The sequence below is a fragment of the Chaetodon trifascialis genome, chromosome 9 (assembly GCF_039877785.1).
Source record: "Chaetodon trifascialis isolate fChaTrf1 chromosome 9, fChaTrf1.hap1, whole genome shotgun sequence".
NCBI lineage: Eukaryota > Metazoa > Chordata > Actinopteri > Chaetodontiformes > Chaetodontidae > Chaetodon > Chaetodon trifascialis.
Genome location: NC_092064.1, coordinates 1,151,098 through 1,165,573, shown reverse-complemented (window position 1 = coordinate 1,165,573; position 14,476 = coordinate 1,151,098). Strand labels below are relative to the sequence as shown.

At 40.7% G+C, this 14,476-nt stretch overlaps 1 protein-coding gene across 5 annotated transcripts in view; it reads left to right on the top strand.

Annotated features, from left to right (window-relative positions):
• Positions 1 to 4,796, top strand: part of nf1a (neurofibromin 1a) — a 170,923-nt gene extending 166,127 nt beyond the window's left edge. For all 5 annotated transcript variants that reach the window (XM_070970162.1, XM_070970164.1, XM_070970161.1 and 2 more), the window contains one exon: positions 365 to 4,796. In XM_070970162.1, coding sequence (XP_070826263.1) covers positions 365 to 507 — 143 coding nt within the window. In that variant the 3' untranslated portion in view covers positions 508 to 4,796. The remainder of the gene's footprint in view (positions 1 to 364) is intronic.
• Positions 4,797 to 14,476: the final 9,680 nt, after the last annotated feature.

Sequence of the window (14,476 nt, the reverse complement as noted above, 5' to 3'; positions counted from 1 at the left end):
TTAGTGGACATACAGGCCGAGAGATCACACTCACTCTGCAGCAGGGAAGAGCTGTTTTCAAAATGTACTTCTAAGTAAAAGCTTGAGGGATGACTGCCATGCTTGTGGCCCACTCAAAATGACCTTTTGATTCACTTTTAGACCATGACCCAAAAGTTGGGAACTGCTGATATAGGGAAAGGTCCAAGGAAATGTTTGAGTTAGAATTTTGATTCTGTCCCAAAATTGTTAAACAAATATTGACCTCATTTTCATTTGAGAAATGATACATATACAGCACTACTTTATGCTGTAGTACTGTAAACTGGATGCTTCTACAACACATTTGAAAAGTATGTTATCTGTCTTCCCTGTGGTGCTTCAGGTGTGGATAAGGAGAACGTCCAGCTGTCCCCTAGCTCTGCTCTGTCCAGTGGGGGCCGCACTCGCCATGGTTCAGCCAGTCAGGTCCAGAAGCAGCGCAGCGCTGGCAGCTTCAAAAGACCAAGCATCAAGAAGATAGTCTGATCAACTAGAAAACACCACACCACTGTCCTCCTCCTCTCTGCTCCTTCCCCAGCCTGCCAGGCCTCATGCTGCACTCTACTTTTTACTCTTTTTGTTTCTTCCTTCTACATGGTTGTTGCTTTGGCAGGAAAAGAATCAATTTTGTGTTCGCATTGAGGAGGAATTTTAGCAAGGGCAAGCCTGAGTTTTGTGCTGCTTGAGATTTTTTTCAAATCTGTTATTTGAAAAAAACAACAACAACAACAACAAAAAAAGCATTCTGTGGTGGGAAAAAAGCTTCAGTTGAATCATTTATGTTGTTCTCTGAAGTCTATGTTTAAGCCCTTCTTCACAGATGTTCAGCAGCAGATTGAGTGTCCTGTAGCAACAGAGGTCATATATGTGAAACTATTGAACAAAAATTCCCTCTGGAATACAGCCTGGACAGAAAGGTTCACTTTGAACGGCAACTGTAACATTTTTTGGACAGTTTACGCAGGGAGGGACCAGAAACTGAAATTCTGTCTTTATGCTGAAGTTTGATCTTTAAGGGTGAGGGACTTTGAGACAGGACCTTCACTCTGGACCTCCTTGGACATGTCAGCTTCCTCTCTGTACATATTTACATAGAGTATAACTTGTCTCTTTAGTGCTAATTTAGTTGTTGTTTTCTCCATGGTGTGCCTTTGTCAGGGGTTTTCAGTGTGTACAGTTATGTAAAGTAAAAATTGTACCTTGCTTGGGACAAAGAACAGTACTAATTATAGAGGCGAGCCGTCCATATCACCACAAGTTCACCCGAGCTGCCTCAAGACCGGCCTCCAATGATCGTCACATATACAATCATCCATTTACCGTGTTACCTGAAAGTATTTATCCTGTACAGCTAGATTGTGAAACACATCTTCTTGTCAAACCCTTTCCAAAAATCTTCTTTTCAAACAATGTCAATGTATCAACATGAAAATTGCAAAATACTGGGGGAAACACAACCATGTAAATAGCTCCAATCTTTTCTGTTTGTTTGTTTGTTCTTTGAGCATTTCACTTTTATTTAGTTGTTTTACATTAGTTATATTTAGAATGAAATATATTTTCAGTAGCCTAGCATTTTAAGTTGTTTACACAGTGACAAGGAAAATTGTTTAATAGGCAATAATCCTCAACTCTCCAATTTTGTCAACCACCAATTTTATTTATACAGCGAACAGGGAGAGCACATCACTATGTTATGCTTGGTGCAATATGATGCCAACTTCTGTGTTTCCTGTTAACATAGAGATTTAGCTCTTACTGATTACCTCCAATGAAAATTCAAATAGAAAGAAGGACAGTGGACACACACACACACACACACACACACACACACACACACACACACACACAAACAAACAAACACACACACACCTTCATGTGTTTCACCTCATCAGCCTGAGCTGGACATACAACCATCTGAGTTTTGTTGCCTTGGCCTCTTAAAAAGAAAAATCCACCCTAAAAGGGATTTTTACAGTTTTGATTGGGACTATGTATATTTCACAATAGTGGTGACCATATCATTTTGTTTATAGCAAGATGAAAGCATACAGTTTTCTGAACCCAAAACATTAAAAAAAATAAAAATAAAAAAAAAATCATTATTTTTAAGAGCAAAAACCAGTTTGACCTTCTTAGTTAATGCTGTGAGCGGTTTTGGTTTTTTGGTCATATCAAAAAAAACAAGATGGGTCACAGTATCAAGACTGTGAGATGTGGTTAAAAGCTCTGTAAAAAGGAATACCTTTATGAGATCACTGAGATCGCCCTCTGATATAAACCTTTACCTGTCACTTCAGGACATTGGCCATGTCTCCTTTGAACTTTGTTTTTAAAACTACACTTATACTAATCACTAATGAACTGTCACACTTAAAGTAAGACAAACCTCCCAGAGCTAGAGTGATTAATGTTGTCTGCCTTAAATAAATCGAATTTCAAAAATTCAAGATCAAAGAAGTTAGCGAGTCACAGTTCTGTTGATCATTGGACAGAACTGAGCTCTTTTGTTTGTTGTATTCCTACTGCAACACAACACAGTGGCTGGCTGAGGGTTTTCCATAATTATTCAATATGGTGAAATACTGGGATTTTTTTTTTTTTTTTATACATCAAAACTTAAAAGAGGAGACTCAAACCCGGACTACAGATCATAAAGGATACAGATCATCACACTCCTGATCCAGCTGACATAGATTGATGAGATTTCTCAGTGGAAGACAGTGGATTTTTCCTTCAAGAGCTTTCGTAATAATCTGGGTTGTTATTGGTGCAGGGGCTAGTTGTGGCATTTTAAACCTACCCTCAGATTACACCTGGGAGCAGCAGATCCTCTGCAACAAACACCTGCTCTGCACAACACAAGGCATCTGCTTTCAAAAACATGATTAGGGCATATCTTGAGAATTCTCTTCAAGGATGTCGTTTCAGTTTACTTACTTTAAATCACTGCTGACCACTTTCCAAAGCATGCTGTAGTATTTTTGGTAATTGAGTGTTTCAAAGCTTCCATGCAGCTGTTGGTTTTCACATTTTCACATAATCAACAGTCAGAGAGTTGAAACTTGCTTAATTACAGTGAACACCATTTCTGCTGTCAGTGTTTACTTATAATTGCTTGTGAGAGTAACAGTGCACACTGACAAAACATTAGGCACAAGAACCCAGCAGAGACATCTGTATGACTGACACCATTAGCCAGTCTTAGCTAATCACAGATCTGTCAGTATCTGTGTTTATGTCAGCAAAAGAATAAGAAAAAGTGACAGTAGAGAAATGTCAAACATATGTTTGAGGTCAAAATAAATTTCAGAGAACACTGACCATATTATTTTTACATGGTAAAATACTCCATATGTTCAATCAGTTCAAAACATCACCATCATTATTGGGCTCACAAACCAATGTCTGTTTATGGTTTAATCTGGATTACCATACCACTATCATTCCCCTTTGACAATGAAAACAGATTTAATGGATATTGTGATGGATTACAGCTGCCTGCAGGGTAATTTGAACGTTGCACTGAAATGAATGGGATCCAATGGTGGCCTGAAGGGTACAATGACACACTGACAGATCTAAGACATTATGGTTTGCTGTGGGAATTGTCAAATGGTCTGTAGTTAAATGGGTTTAAACATAAAAACCCTGTGGCCTGGGCCTCTAAACCAGCTGTGTACACATGTAGAATGGGAATTCACTGATCAGTGCTTCACACTCACTGCCTCCATCAACAGCTCAGCAGGGTTTGTTTGTCAACACGCTTTTATCCTGCCTTAACATCTATGCATGACAAGAGTTGCGTATTGTTGTACAACTCTGACTTAATTTTTGTCCAGGCAGTGTCTCCACATGTCTGCTGCTCAGAGTCTGACTGATACAGTTTCTTACTATTGTGGTTGTTTGTGTCACATTGTGGATATTTTTGTGTCATTTTCTTCTGTCCATGAAGTTCATTTTGTGAACGCATTGTAATGTCATTAGTTTAATTCCATGGAAAGGGACATTTTCATCAAAGACTCAAAGAACAGCATAAAGGGAAGACTGAGTTTACTAAAGAGAATGATGAAGAACTGAATTCCGTAGACCAGTTTGAGCTGTGTAGTTGAGCAGATGAATGGGTCCATCAGAAACATACTTTTCTTGCTGCCCTCTATAACTGACATGTTTTCATTAATGGGTTTGCTCATATGAATGGAACGAGGACCAAACCAGGAAATTTGTTTTTGGAAAGTTCTGAAAAATTTCAAATTGCAGATCTACTGATTTCATTATTGTAAAGGTGGTTTCAGGTGCTATTAGACGGTCCAACAAGCACTTGGTTTGAAGCATACTGAGGCCTTCAGCCACTGCGGTTATTGAACAAACAAATAAATGAATATATGCCAAAATCCCACTTGATGTCAGGTTTTCCAGACTATTGTATAATTTTGTTTGACCAGCTGATATGTTGTTTAATGAAACATCTGCCCTCCTTCCCATGTAAATATGCCGAACCCTAGTTCAGAGTTAAACATGGCATTTCATCACCTTCAAGTTGTCACATTTTCTAATACACTAGCTGTCTGGAGCAATGATGGGTCACAACAGATGGGCTATAAAGGTTGAAGCTGGAAGGATTTTAGAATCAGGGCCACAGAAACCGCACGTTAAGTCAAATTTCAGTGTCAAATTCCACAGAACTGTCTCATAACTTAATCGATTGTCGCTACATTGTCCAGCTGTTTTTAAAGCTACACCTGCTGATTTTCTTTGAAAAAGCATTCACAAAACCTAAATAACAGAATCAGTGAGTGTATCTTTAACAAAACACAACCATGACAAATCTGAAGGCAAGTGTTATTTGAGCACAGTGTTAACAGATTGCCATTGTTTCCAGGATTTAGTTTGACTTGTGTGCGAATGGAAATATTAAGGATTATGTATCCATAACCTCTTAAACAACTGGTTGACTTGCACTAATTTAAAAACAGTCATGGATTTGTAAAGATGAAAAACCTCAAAACGTGGCATGTTTTATTTGATGTTATGCAAAATTTAATGTCTGTAGAGTAATAGTCTGAGTTCTGTTTTTAATGCAGTATGTGTGACAATTGTAAATACTTTGTGTACAATTTGAGATGGTATATTTACTACACTGTACATACATGTGATATTGTATCATTTTGTTTTTGTAAAGCAGTTAGCTTCTGTATAATAATATACAAATTGACCTATTCCAGTGTTAGTAATAAAATGTTTTGCTCTCCACAATTTCTGAACAAGCGTAATAACACAAACCAGCTTTCTTTTTTACAAGACTTCACCTTACCCCTTGAGGGATTAATAGTTTTTCACTCCATTGTTATTATACATAAAAATGCACACATAGGACCCATAGACATGTGGTTACTGGGGAGAGATGTGAGAGTGATGGAACTGCCACATAGTTAGGCTCCCTGAGCAGTTAGGGATTCTATGCCTTGCTCAAGGGCACCTTGGAGGTGCCCAGGAAATTAACTGGTACTGTGCTTCTCCCATGTTTCTTCATGTTACAACTGCAAATTAAAATGGATTTTATAGGAGTTGTATGGAATGGAACAACAAAGAGCATCACGAAGACCAGAGAGTTCACCAAACAGGTCTGGGACAAAATTGCAGAGAAGAAAAAGCAGGGTTACCCAAGTGAAAAAAAATAAAAAATAAAATAAACATATTTGAAGTATGTTTAAGCATACTTATACTGCATAGTATGTTCCCAGTACTTTTATATAAATGTTTACTTTAAATGGATTGAAAGCATTCTTTTAATGAATATACTACCATAAAATGTATTTTTTAGTTACATTTTTAAAATGCACTTTTAAGATAATTGCAGACAAATACTTTTTTTTAGTATATTTTGAGAAAGAGTTTTAAATGACAGCATAAAAGGTTTTATGCTATCATGACAAAAGGTTTTTTTACTCGGTAATCTGTACATATCTATTTGCCATTCAGTGTAGCACATACAGATATACCAAAGCATGCACTTACAAGGCCTAACTCAAACATTAACTTATTTCAGACTTCTCTCGCAACAGACAATTTTTAAGGCTTGTTTTATTATAATCTTAAGATCAAACATCCAGAATGCTTATTCAGGAATATGAAGTGACCAATAAAAAATCTCATTTTGGACAATAAGAGGGCCAAATATTTCAAGGACAGAGAGACATTAATGTGCGTTGAATGCATCATGTATCTGAGGATATACAGTGGTGTGAAAAAGTGTTTGCTCCTTTCCTGATTTCTTTTTTTTTTTGCATGTTTGACACACTTAAATGTTTCAGATCATCAAAAAAGTTTCAATATTAGGCAAAGATAAAACAAATAAACACAAAATGCAGTTTTTAAATGAAGGTGTTTATTATTAAGGGGGAAAAAAATCCAAACCTACATGGCCCTGTGTAGAAAAAGTGATTCCCCCTTCAAGCTAATAACTGGTTGGCCCACCCTTAGCAGCAACAGCCGCAATCAAGTGTTTGTGATAACTGGCAATGAGTCTTTTACAGCCCTGTGGAGGTCTTCATTTTGTTTTTCTTGAGGCATTCAGAGGTGGACTTGCTGGTGTGTTTTGTATCATTGTCCTGCTGCAGAACCCAAGTGCACTTCAGCTTGATGTCACAAGCAGAATTCATGGTTCCATTTATCACATTATTATTTAATAGTCTGGATGCCTCAACACTTTACTATGCTCAGTATACTAATATTTAGTATATTTTAGTGTTTTGTTTTGACTAGGGTAAAGATACTGGCTAAGGTCCTTGCTGGGTGGTTGGAGGCAGTCTTACCAGAAATACAATTATTGTTCTTTTATTCACCTTTTGTACACATCCACCCAAGCTTGTGTCTACATCAATGACATCTACTTAGACTGTTTTGCCACTGAATGCGATACACGGCATTGCTACCCTTGGTCCCTTGTACTATTCACGCTAGCTATTTAGCCTCTTTCTGCAGCTATATGTGCTTCCTCTTCCTGTGTGCAATACAGGATATCTATGTATACGGCTGATTTATCAAGTTAAGAATCCTGTTGCCTTTTTTTTTTTTTTTGGACTCATTAGTCCAGCTTTAGGTTACCCCAGTTGTTATAGGAGGGGGCTGGCCCATTGTGTGGTTGATCCCATACAGAACTGCTCCCAGACTGTACAAAGGGGGCAAGTTAGTTGGGGATTAATGGTCAATGATTTCATGTGATAGGAAGTGAGGAAATGAGGAAAAAGTTGACCAAGCTTTCCTTCCCCATTCCAAAAACAACCATCCAAGTGGCCCATCTGGAGCTCCATGCACCAGCAACAGGGTGGACCCCAGTCCAAACAACTGATCATGTTATATGATAGAAAATAGCACAAAGACAACATATCAAATGTTGAAACTGTGAAATGTCATTGTTTTCTGAAAATCATATCTGCAATTAGAATTTGACACCAACAACAGGTTTCAAAAAAGTTGGGACGGTGGCAGCAAAAGACTGGAGGGGTTCACTGTTCTATGACAGACTGCGCTGGCAAATATGGCATGGGTGACCTCATATACACAGGTTTTGGAGCAACATATGCAGCCAAGTAGACTACGTCTTTTTCAGGGAAGGCCTTGCTTATTTCAGAAAGCAATTCCAATACCACCTTCTGCACATAATACAACAGCACAGCTCCATAGTAAAAGAGTCCAAGTGCTAAACTGGCCTGCCTGCAGCCCTGGCCTGCTCATTTCCCCCTCTTTTCTCTGCAAACATTGTTGCCCTCCTCGCTCAAATGAAGTCTTGGCTTTCCAGAGGTGGGGTAACCTACCACTTTGGCTCATGGGCAGGATTAAAAATGTTGAATGAATGACTGAGCTGTCATTATGTTCATCTGGGGAGGAGAACCTAAGGTCAGTAGATTCCTACTTCAGACATGCAAATGAAGTTGTGGACTTGCAATAACTAACTTTTTCTATTACTTCTAGGCAGCAAATATTCATGAATAACAATACATCCTGTGGATGCACTGGTATGCATCATCAATGATGTAAAGTGGGGTCATCAAGTGTTTCAGGTCTTTCAACATCAGACACTCTCACCCAGGCAACCCAGCTGGAGGTGCATCCAAGCAGCAGATGACCAGAGGTCCTCCCTATTCAGCCAAAGCCATCTGGTGGCTTTCTGTGCAGCATCAGTAAAAAACTTGATGGCCCTCTTCTTTGCCAATCCCACTAGACAGACTTTGGTCAAGGTTTTGCAGAGTGACTGGCAAAGCCCCAACATCCCACCTGAATAAGTTCATAGAGATTTTCCAGCCCTGCCTCCTACATTGCTCCACCAGCTCCTGGGACAAAAAATCGGCCCTGGCGTTTTGGACCAGACCGGCCCACCAAATTCGATAACTCACACCTTTTTGGTCTTTTCAGTCTCTTGAATATGAGAACCAAATGTGCAACTCTTTAAAACCACGGACCTTCAGCCATGCAATGAGTTAACAGGAATCAGTGAGAGTGGACACATTTAATACTTCAAAAAGTGTCATTTATTAACACTACAAAAAAGTATACTCCACCACTCCATCACAGTAATGGATCTTAAGCAGAATTCATCCTATTGGGTGTACCTATGTTTCAGGAAGGAAGAAAAGAGAAAGAGAAAGAATAGATTAGATGAGAAATGATGGATCAGATGCTAACTCTTCTAAGAGTAGCACTCAGTAAATTGTGAACTTACCCAGTCCAAAAGGATGAATGTAGCTGTACTCCTGAATGAACTTTGAACAGTGTGTATGTATGTTTGAGAGAGAAAGAGAGAGAAATTTAATTACTGGTCAATCTTCAAGATAAAAATTGCAGTGTAGAAACTGAAAACTGAAGAGGGATGGTGACACATGAATGAGGGAGAGAGAAAGAGAAATAATAGACATGGTTGATTGATCTGATTACAGTTTTTCATGATTGTCAACACACGTTTCTCAATACAATAACGGCTTTCTCAATACTGCACACACAAAATGCTAAACCTAACACTCCCTTTGCAAGAAGACTCTTGCCATCAAATCTCTACACTGTGTTCACAAAATGGAACTCATGTTTTCATTTGCTACACACAGTCGTATTTTCCAATGAGACATACCATTCATTGAGCACACACAACTAAGCTTTTGCTGCACACTACCAGGCATTTACAGCACATTGTAGTGCAAAATTGAAAACACTATTGTAAAATGGAACACACCATATGAATGACAATGACTCTGGAAAATAAGATATTTCTCCTTTTGTAAAAATGACTCAGTGTAGCCTACTTTTTTCATAAAACAAACTTAAAACAGCACACAAATATGCAGCCAAAAATGTTTTTTTTATTGTACATGATTGAGGAATCATCATGATCAAGCATCATCATGCCTTCGGTTTCTGTCAGGCCAGAGGGCCTCATCCACATCACAGGCAATGTTCAATTCAATTCAATTTTATTTGTATAGCGCCAAATCACAACAGAAGTTGTCTCAGGACACTTTCCATATAGAGCTGGTACAGACCAAGCTCTTTTATCTACAAAGAAACCAACAGTTCCCCCATGAGCAAGCACTTGGCGACAGTGGCGAGGAAAAACTTCCTTTTAACAGGCAGAAACCTCAAGCAGAACCAGACTCTGGGTGGGCGGCCATCTGCCTCGACCGGTTGGGTGAGAGAGGAAGAGCAAGAGAGGGAGAGTGAGTGAGACAGACAGACAGACAGACAGACAGACAGACAGACAGACAGACAGACAGACAGACAGACAGACAGAGAGAGAGAGAGAGAGAGAGAGAGAGACAGACATGCAGGCAGGGCCAAGGCAGGAGACGCAGCTGAAATCCACAATCCAGATTCAGCCATTGTCCATGTGAACCTGCAAGACGGCAAAGCACAGAGACTCCGGGGAAGGAGCTAAGTTAGTAACACGCCGTGGTAGGACATGAGAGCGTGCGGATGGAGAGGGACAGAAGGACAGAGGAGCTCGGTGTATCTTTGGATGTCCCCCGACAGTCTAATCCTATAGCAGCATAACTAGGGGCTGGTCCAGGACAAGCCTGAGCCAGCCCTAACTATAAGCTTAATCAAAAAGGAAAGTTTTAAGCCTACTCTTAAATGTAGAGACAGTGTCTGCCTCCCGGACAAAGACTGGAAGATGGTTCCACAGGAGAGGAGCTTGATAGCTAAATGCTCTGACTCCTGTTCTGCTTTTTGAGACTTTAGGAACCATAAGTAGACCTGCATTCTGGGAACGCAGTGTTCGAGTAGAGCAATAAGGTACTATGAGCTCTTTAAGATAAGAAGGTGCCTGGCCATTTATGGCTTTGTAAGTGAGGAGGAGAATTTTAAACTCTATTCTAAACTTTACAGGGAGCCAGTGCAAAGTGGCGAGTATTGGAGAAATATGATCTCACTTCCTGGTTTTTGTCAGAACACGTGCTGCAGCGTTCTGGAGCAACTGGAGAATATTCAGCAACGAATTTGGGCAGCCTGATAGTAAGGAATTGCAATAATCCAGCCTGGAAGTTACGAATGCATGGACTAGTTTTTCTGCATCATTTTGAGACAAAATATGCCTGATTTTTGCAATATTACGTAGGTGAAAAAAGGCAGTCCTTGAAATTTGTTTAACATGGGAGTGAAAGGACATGTCTTGGTCAAAGATGACTCCCAGATTCTTTACAGTGGTGCTGGAGGCCAGCGCAATGCCATCCATAGCTGCTATGTCATCAGAAAGTGACTTTCTAAGATGTTTAGGGCCTACTACTATAACTTCAGTTTTGTCCGAGTTTAGCATCAGAAAATTGCAGGTCATCCAGGTCTTTATGTCATGAAGACATGCTTGTAGTCTAGTTAACTGACTGGTTTCTTCCAGCTTCATTGATAAATATAGCTGGGTATCATGTGCATAGCAATGAAAATTTATTGAGTGCTTCCTGATAATCTTACCTAAATGAAGCATATATAAGGTGAATAGAATTGGTCCAAGCACAGAACCCTGCGGAACTCCATAGCTGACTTTAGTGAGCACAGAGGAGTCATCATTAACGCGTACAAACTGAGAGCGATCTGACAGGTAGGATTTAAACCAGCTTAGCGCAGTTCCCTTAATGCCAATGAAGTGTTCCAGTGTCTGCAATAGGATGCCATGGTCAATGGTGTCAAATGCAGCACTAAGATCCAATAAGACTAGTACAGAGACAAATCCTTTATCAGATGCAATTAGAAGGTCATTTGTAACTTTAACCAGTGCTGTCTCTGTGCTATGATGCACTCTAAATCCTGACTGGAAATCCTCGAATAAACTATTATTGTTTAGAAAGTCGCACAGCTGATTGGCAACTGCTTTCTCAAGAGTTTTTGAGAGAAAGGGAAGGTTGGATATCGGTCTATAGTTGGCTAAAACCCCTGGATCAAGAGTAGGCTTTTTCAGTAGCGGTTTTATCACAGCTACTTTAAAGGACTGTGGTACGTAGCCTGTTGATAAAGAGAGATTGATCATGTCTAATACTGAAGAGATGTTCTCCCTATCTAGACATCTCTGGAAGAACCGCCTTGAGTGGCGCATGAATCCCTGAATGGACTCGAGGCTGACGTCACCACAGGCTTCTTCCATGGCCTGGACGAGTGGGACCTGGGTCTGGGGGTTTCGCTCATACACCTTCCACTTCCAAGCAGAGAAGAACTCCTCTATGGGGTTGTGGAATGGAGAGTACGGCGGGAGGAATAACACCGTAAAATGTGGGTGGGCCTGAAACCACTGACGTACAAGCAGAGCTCGGTGGAAACTCACATTGTCCCAGGTGACAACATAATTAATTCTTTGTGGATCATCAGTGTGATCTGGTGGAACAAGTTGTTAGTGGAGGTCATCAAGGAAGGCCAGCAGCAAGTCTGTGTTATAGGCACCAAGATGTACATGGCGGTGCAGGACACCATGGTGATTTATTGCTGCACACATGGTTATGTTCCCACCACGCTGGCCGGGAACCCCAACAATGGCCCGTATGATATTTCTTCCCCTGCGCCTTCTTCTTGACCAGATTAAACCCAGCCTCATCCACGAAAATATATTCATATAGTTCATTTGCCGTATCAAGCTCCTGGATTTGCTGAAACAAAAACAGAGAGAATGCAAGTTACTTTATGAACAGAGAGGTCAAAAGACACTGTAGAAAAGGAAAAAAAATCTATTGCTGTACATCAAGGGTAGGCTACATTACCTGTATGTCAGTGCTCACTGTAATGTATGGGACTTACAAGCACAAAGTCGCGCCATAGCTCCTTCACATGGTCTGTGTTTCTTTTGAACGGGACCCTGTAGACCTGTTTCATAGCTAATGAATTCCTCTTGAGGACACGGTCCAGTGTAGACAGGCTGACATTCTGGATTGTATTAAAAGCTGCATTATCTGCTAGGATCGTCTGTTTAATTTGTCTTAGGGTAATTGCATTGTTTTCACCAACCATGTTCACAATTAGGGTCTCCTGCTCTGGTGTGAAAACACGTCTTTTTCCCCCACTGTGAGGTTGTCTTTCGGTCCTGCAAAATATAACTACTGTGAGCACACTGTATTATATTGAAATGCAGTATTGTATTACAGTACACAGTATATACAGTACACAATGTATACAGTACACAAATACATAGTACACAAATGCTGTATTGTTTTACAGTACACAAGACAAATAGATTTATAGTAAAGTATAAACTAGTACCTGTTCTCCATCCTGAATGTTCTTATGATGGCACCAACTGTGAATTGGCTGAGATAGGGCTGGACCCTCAAGCCAGCCTCCCTCATGCTCAAACCATGGTTCAGCACATGGTCTATCACAGTGGCCCGAATCTCATTAGATATAATGGTTCTCCTTCTTCTTACTCCTCCTCCTCTCTGTCCTCCTCCTCCTGCTCCTCTCTGTCCTCCTGCTTCAATCTGTCCTCCTCTTCCTGCTCCTCTCTGTCCTCCGGCTTCAATCTGTCGTCCTCTTCCTGCTCCTCTCTGTCCTCCTGCTCCTCGTGCTCCAATCTGTCCTCCTCCTCCTGCACCTCTCTGTCTTCCTGCTCCTCTATGTCCTCCTCCTGCTCCTCTCTGTTCTCCTGCACCTTCTGCTCCTCTCTGTCTTCCTCCTCCTCTTCTCTGTCCTCCTCTATGTCCTCCTTCTCTCTCTCCTCCTCCATGCCCTCCTTCTCCTCTCTCCTCTCCTCCTTGTCCTCTTTCTCCTTCTCCTTGTTCTCCTCCTCCTCCTCTCACTCTTAGACTTCTACTTCTCTGGTTGCTCTCTTCAAGGTTCTCCATTGTTCACCAAACACAGAGGAGGAGGCTCAAGGCACTTATATGCTGCAGTCCTGATTGCTAATTGCTCACCAGATCTGAATTTGTTGAGTTGTGAACACTTGTGTGTTGTAGGTTGATACCACTGAGTTGTCACATGAGAAGTGTGTGTAACAACAGAACATTGTGTGTAGTGTTTTGACAACAAGTTAATGTGCAACTGACTGCAGAGTGTATTGTAGGTTGAAGCTTTGAGCTTTTACATGAGAGGTGTGTGCAACAACTGCACATTGTGTGTAGTGTTAAGACAACAAGGTGATGTGCAATTGGCGTCAGAGTGTAAAGAAGGAAAGTCAGAGTCTAGGGGAGTCATAAGGGAGTGTGAAGTAGTGACAATTCGGGTCAAGCGAATGGTACGTGAAGTTAAGGTTGTGCAAATTGTGCCAAAGTTTAGATTTTTGTGTGTTAACAATCGTGAAAAAATGTATCACTGTTTCTGTTTCATCTGTGTCTTTTGCATTACATTAACTGTGAACTTACCAAGGAAAAGGGATGCAAGTGATGTCATCCCCTAAAGGACTCCTCCTTTAACAAACAAGTGAAGGCATCCTATGTGTGTGTGTGTGTGTGTGTGTGTGTGTGTGTGTGTGTGTGTGTGTGTGTGTGTGTGAGAGAGAGAGAGAGAGAGAGAGAAAGAAAGAGAGACAGAGAGGGGGAGAGAGAGAATAGTCAGTGTTACATTATAAGTGTTCTGAAAGCAGTCCAGCTTACTGCAGGTTTTTCTGCATGTTCCTGTTCAATGTCGCCTACCACCACTGTCATCGCCCACGGGAGTTGATGAGGGCCCTGCTGTGGCAAACATATCAGAAATTTTTGCACATTTGGCAGTGTTGACTTGAAAAGCCAGCTTTTTCTTGTCTTGCAGTTTCTCTGCACCCCCTTTTCATTTTCTCTCCATTTTAGAAGATCCTAACAGATTAAAGAGGGAAAGTGTTTCATGATATGATTGGGCGAGATGAGCCCCATCACGTGTCAGTGAAGAAAATAACTGGCCGCAGACCAGCGTGTGTTGAGGGCCGGTCGGTGGTTATGAACAAACTCTTGTGCTGACTGTTTTTTTTTGCCAAATGCATTACGTTGGCAGGACCAAAGCAAAAGGGGTTGGTGTTTAA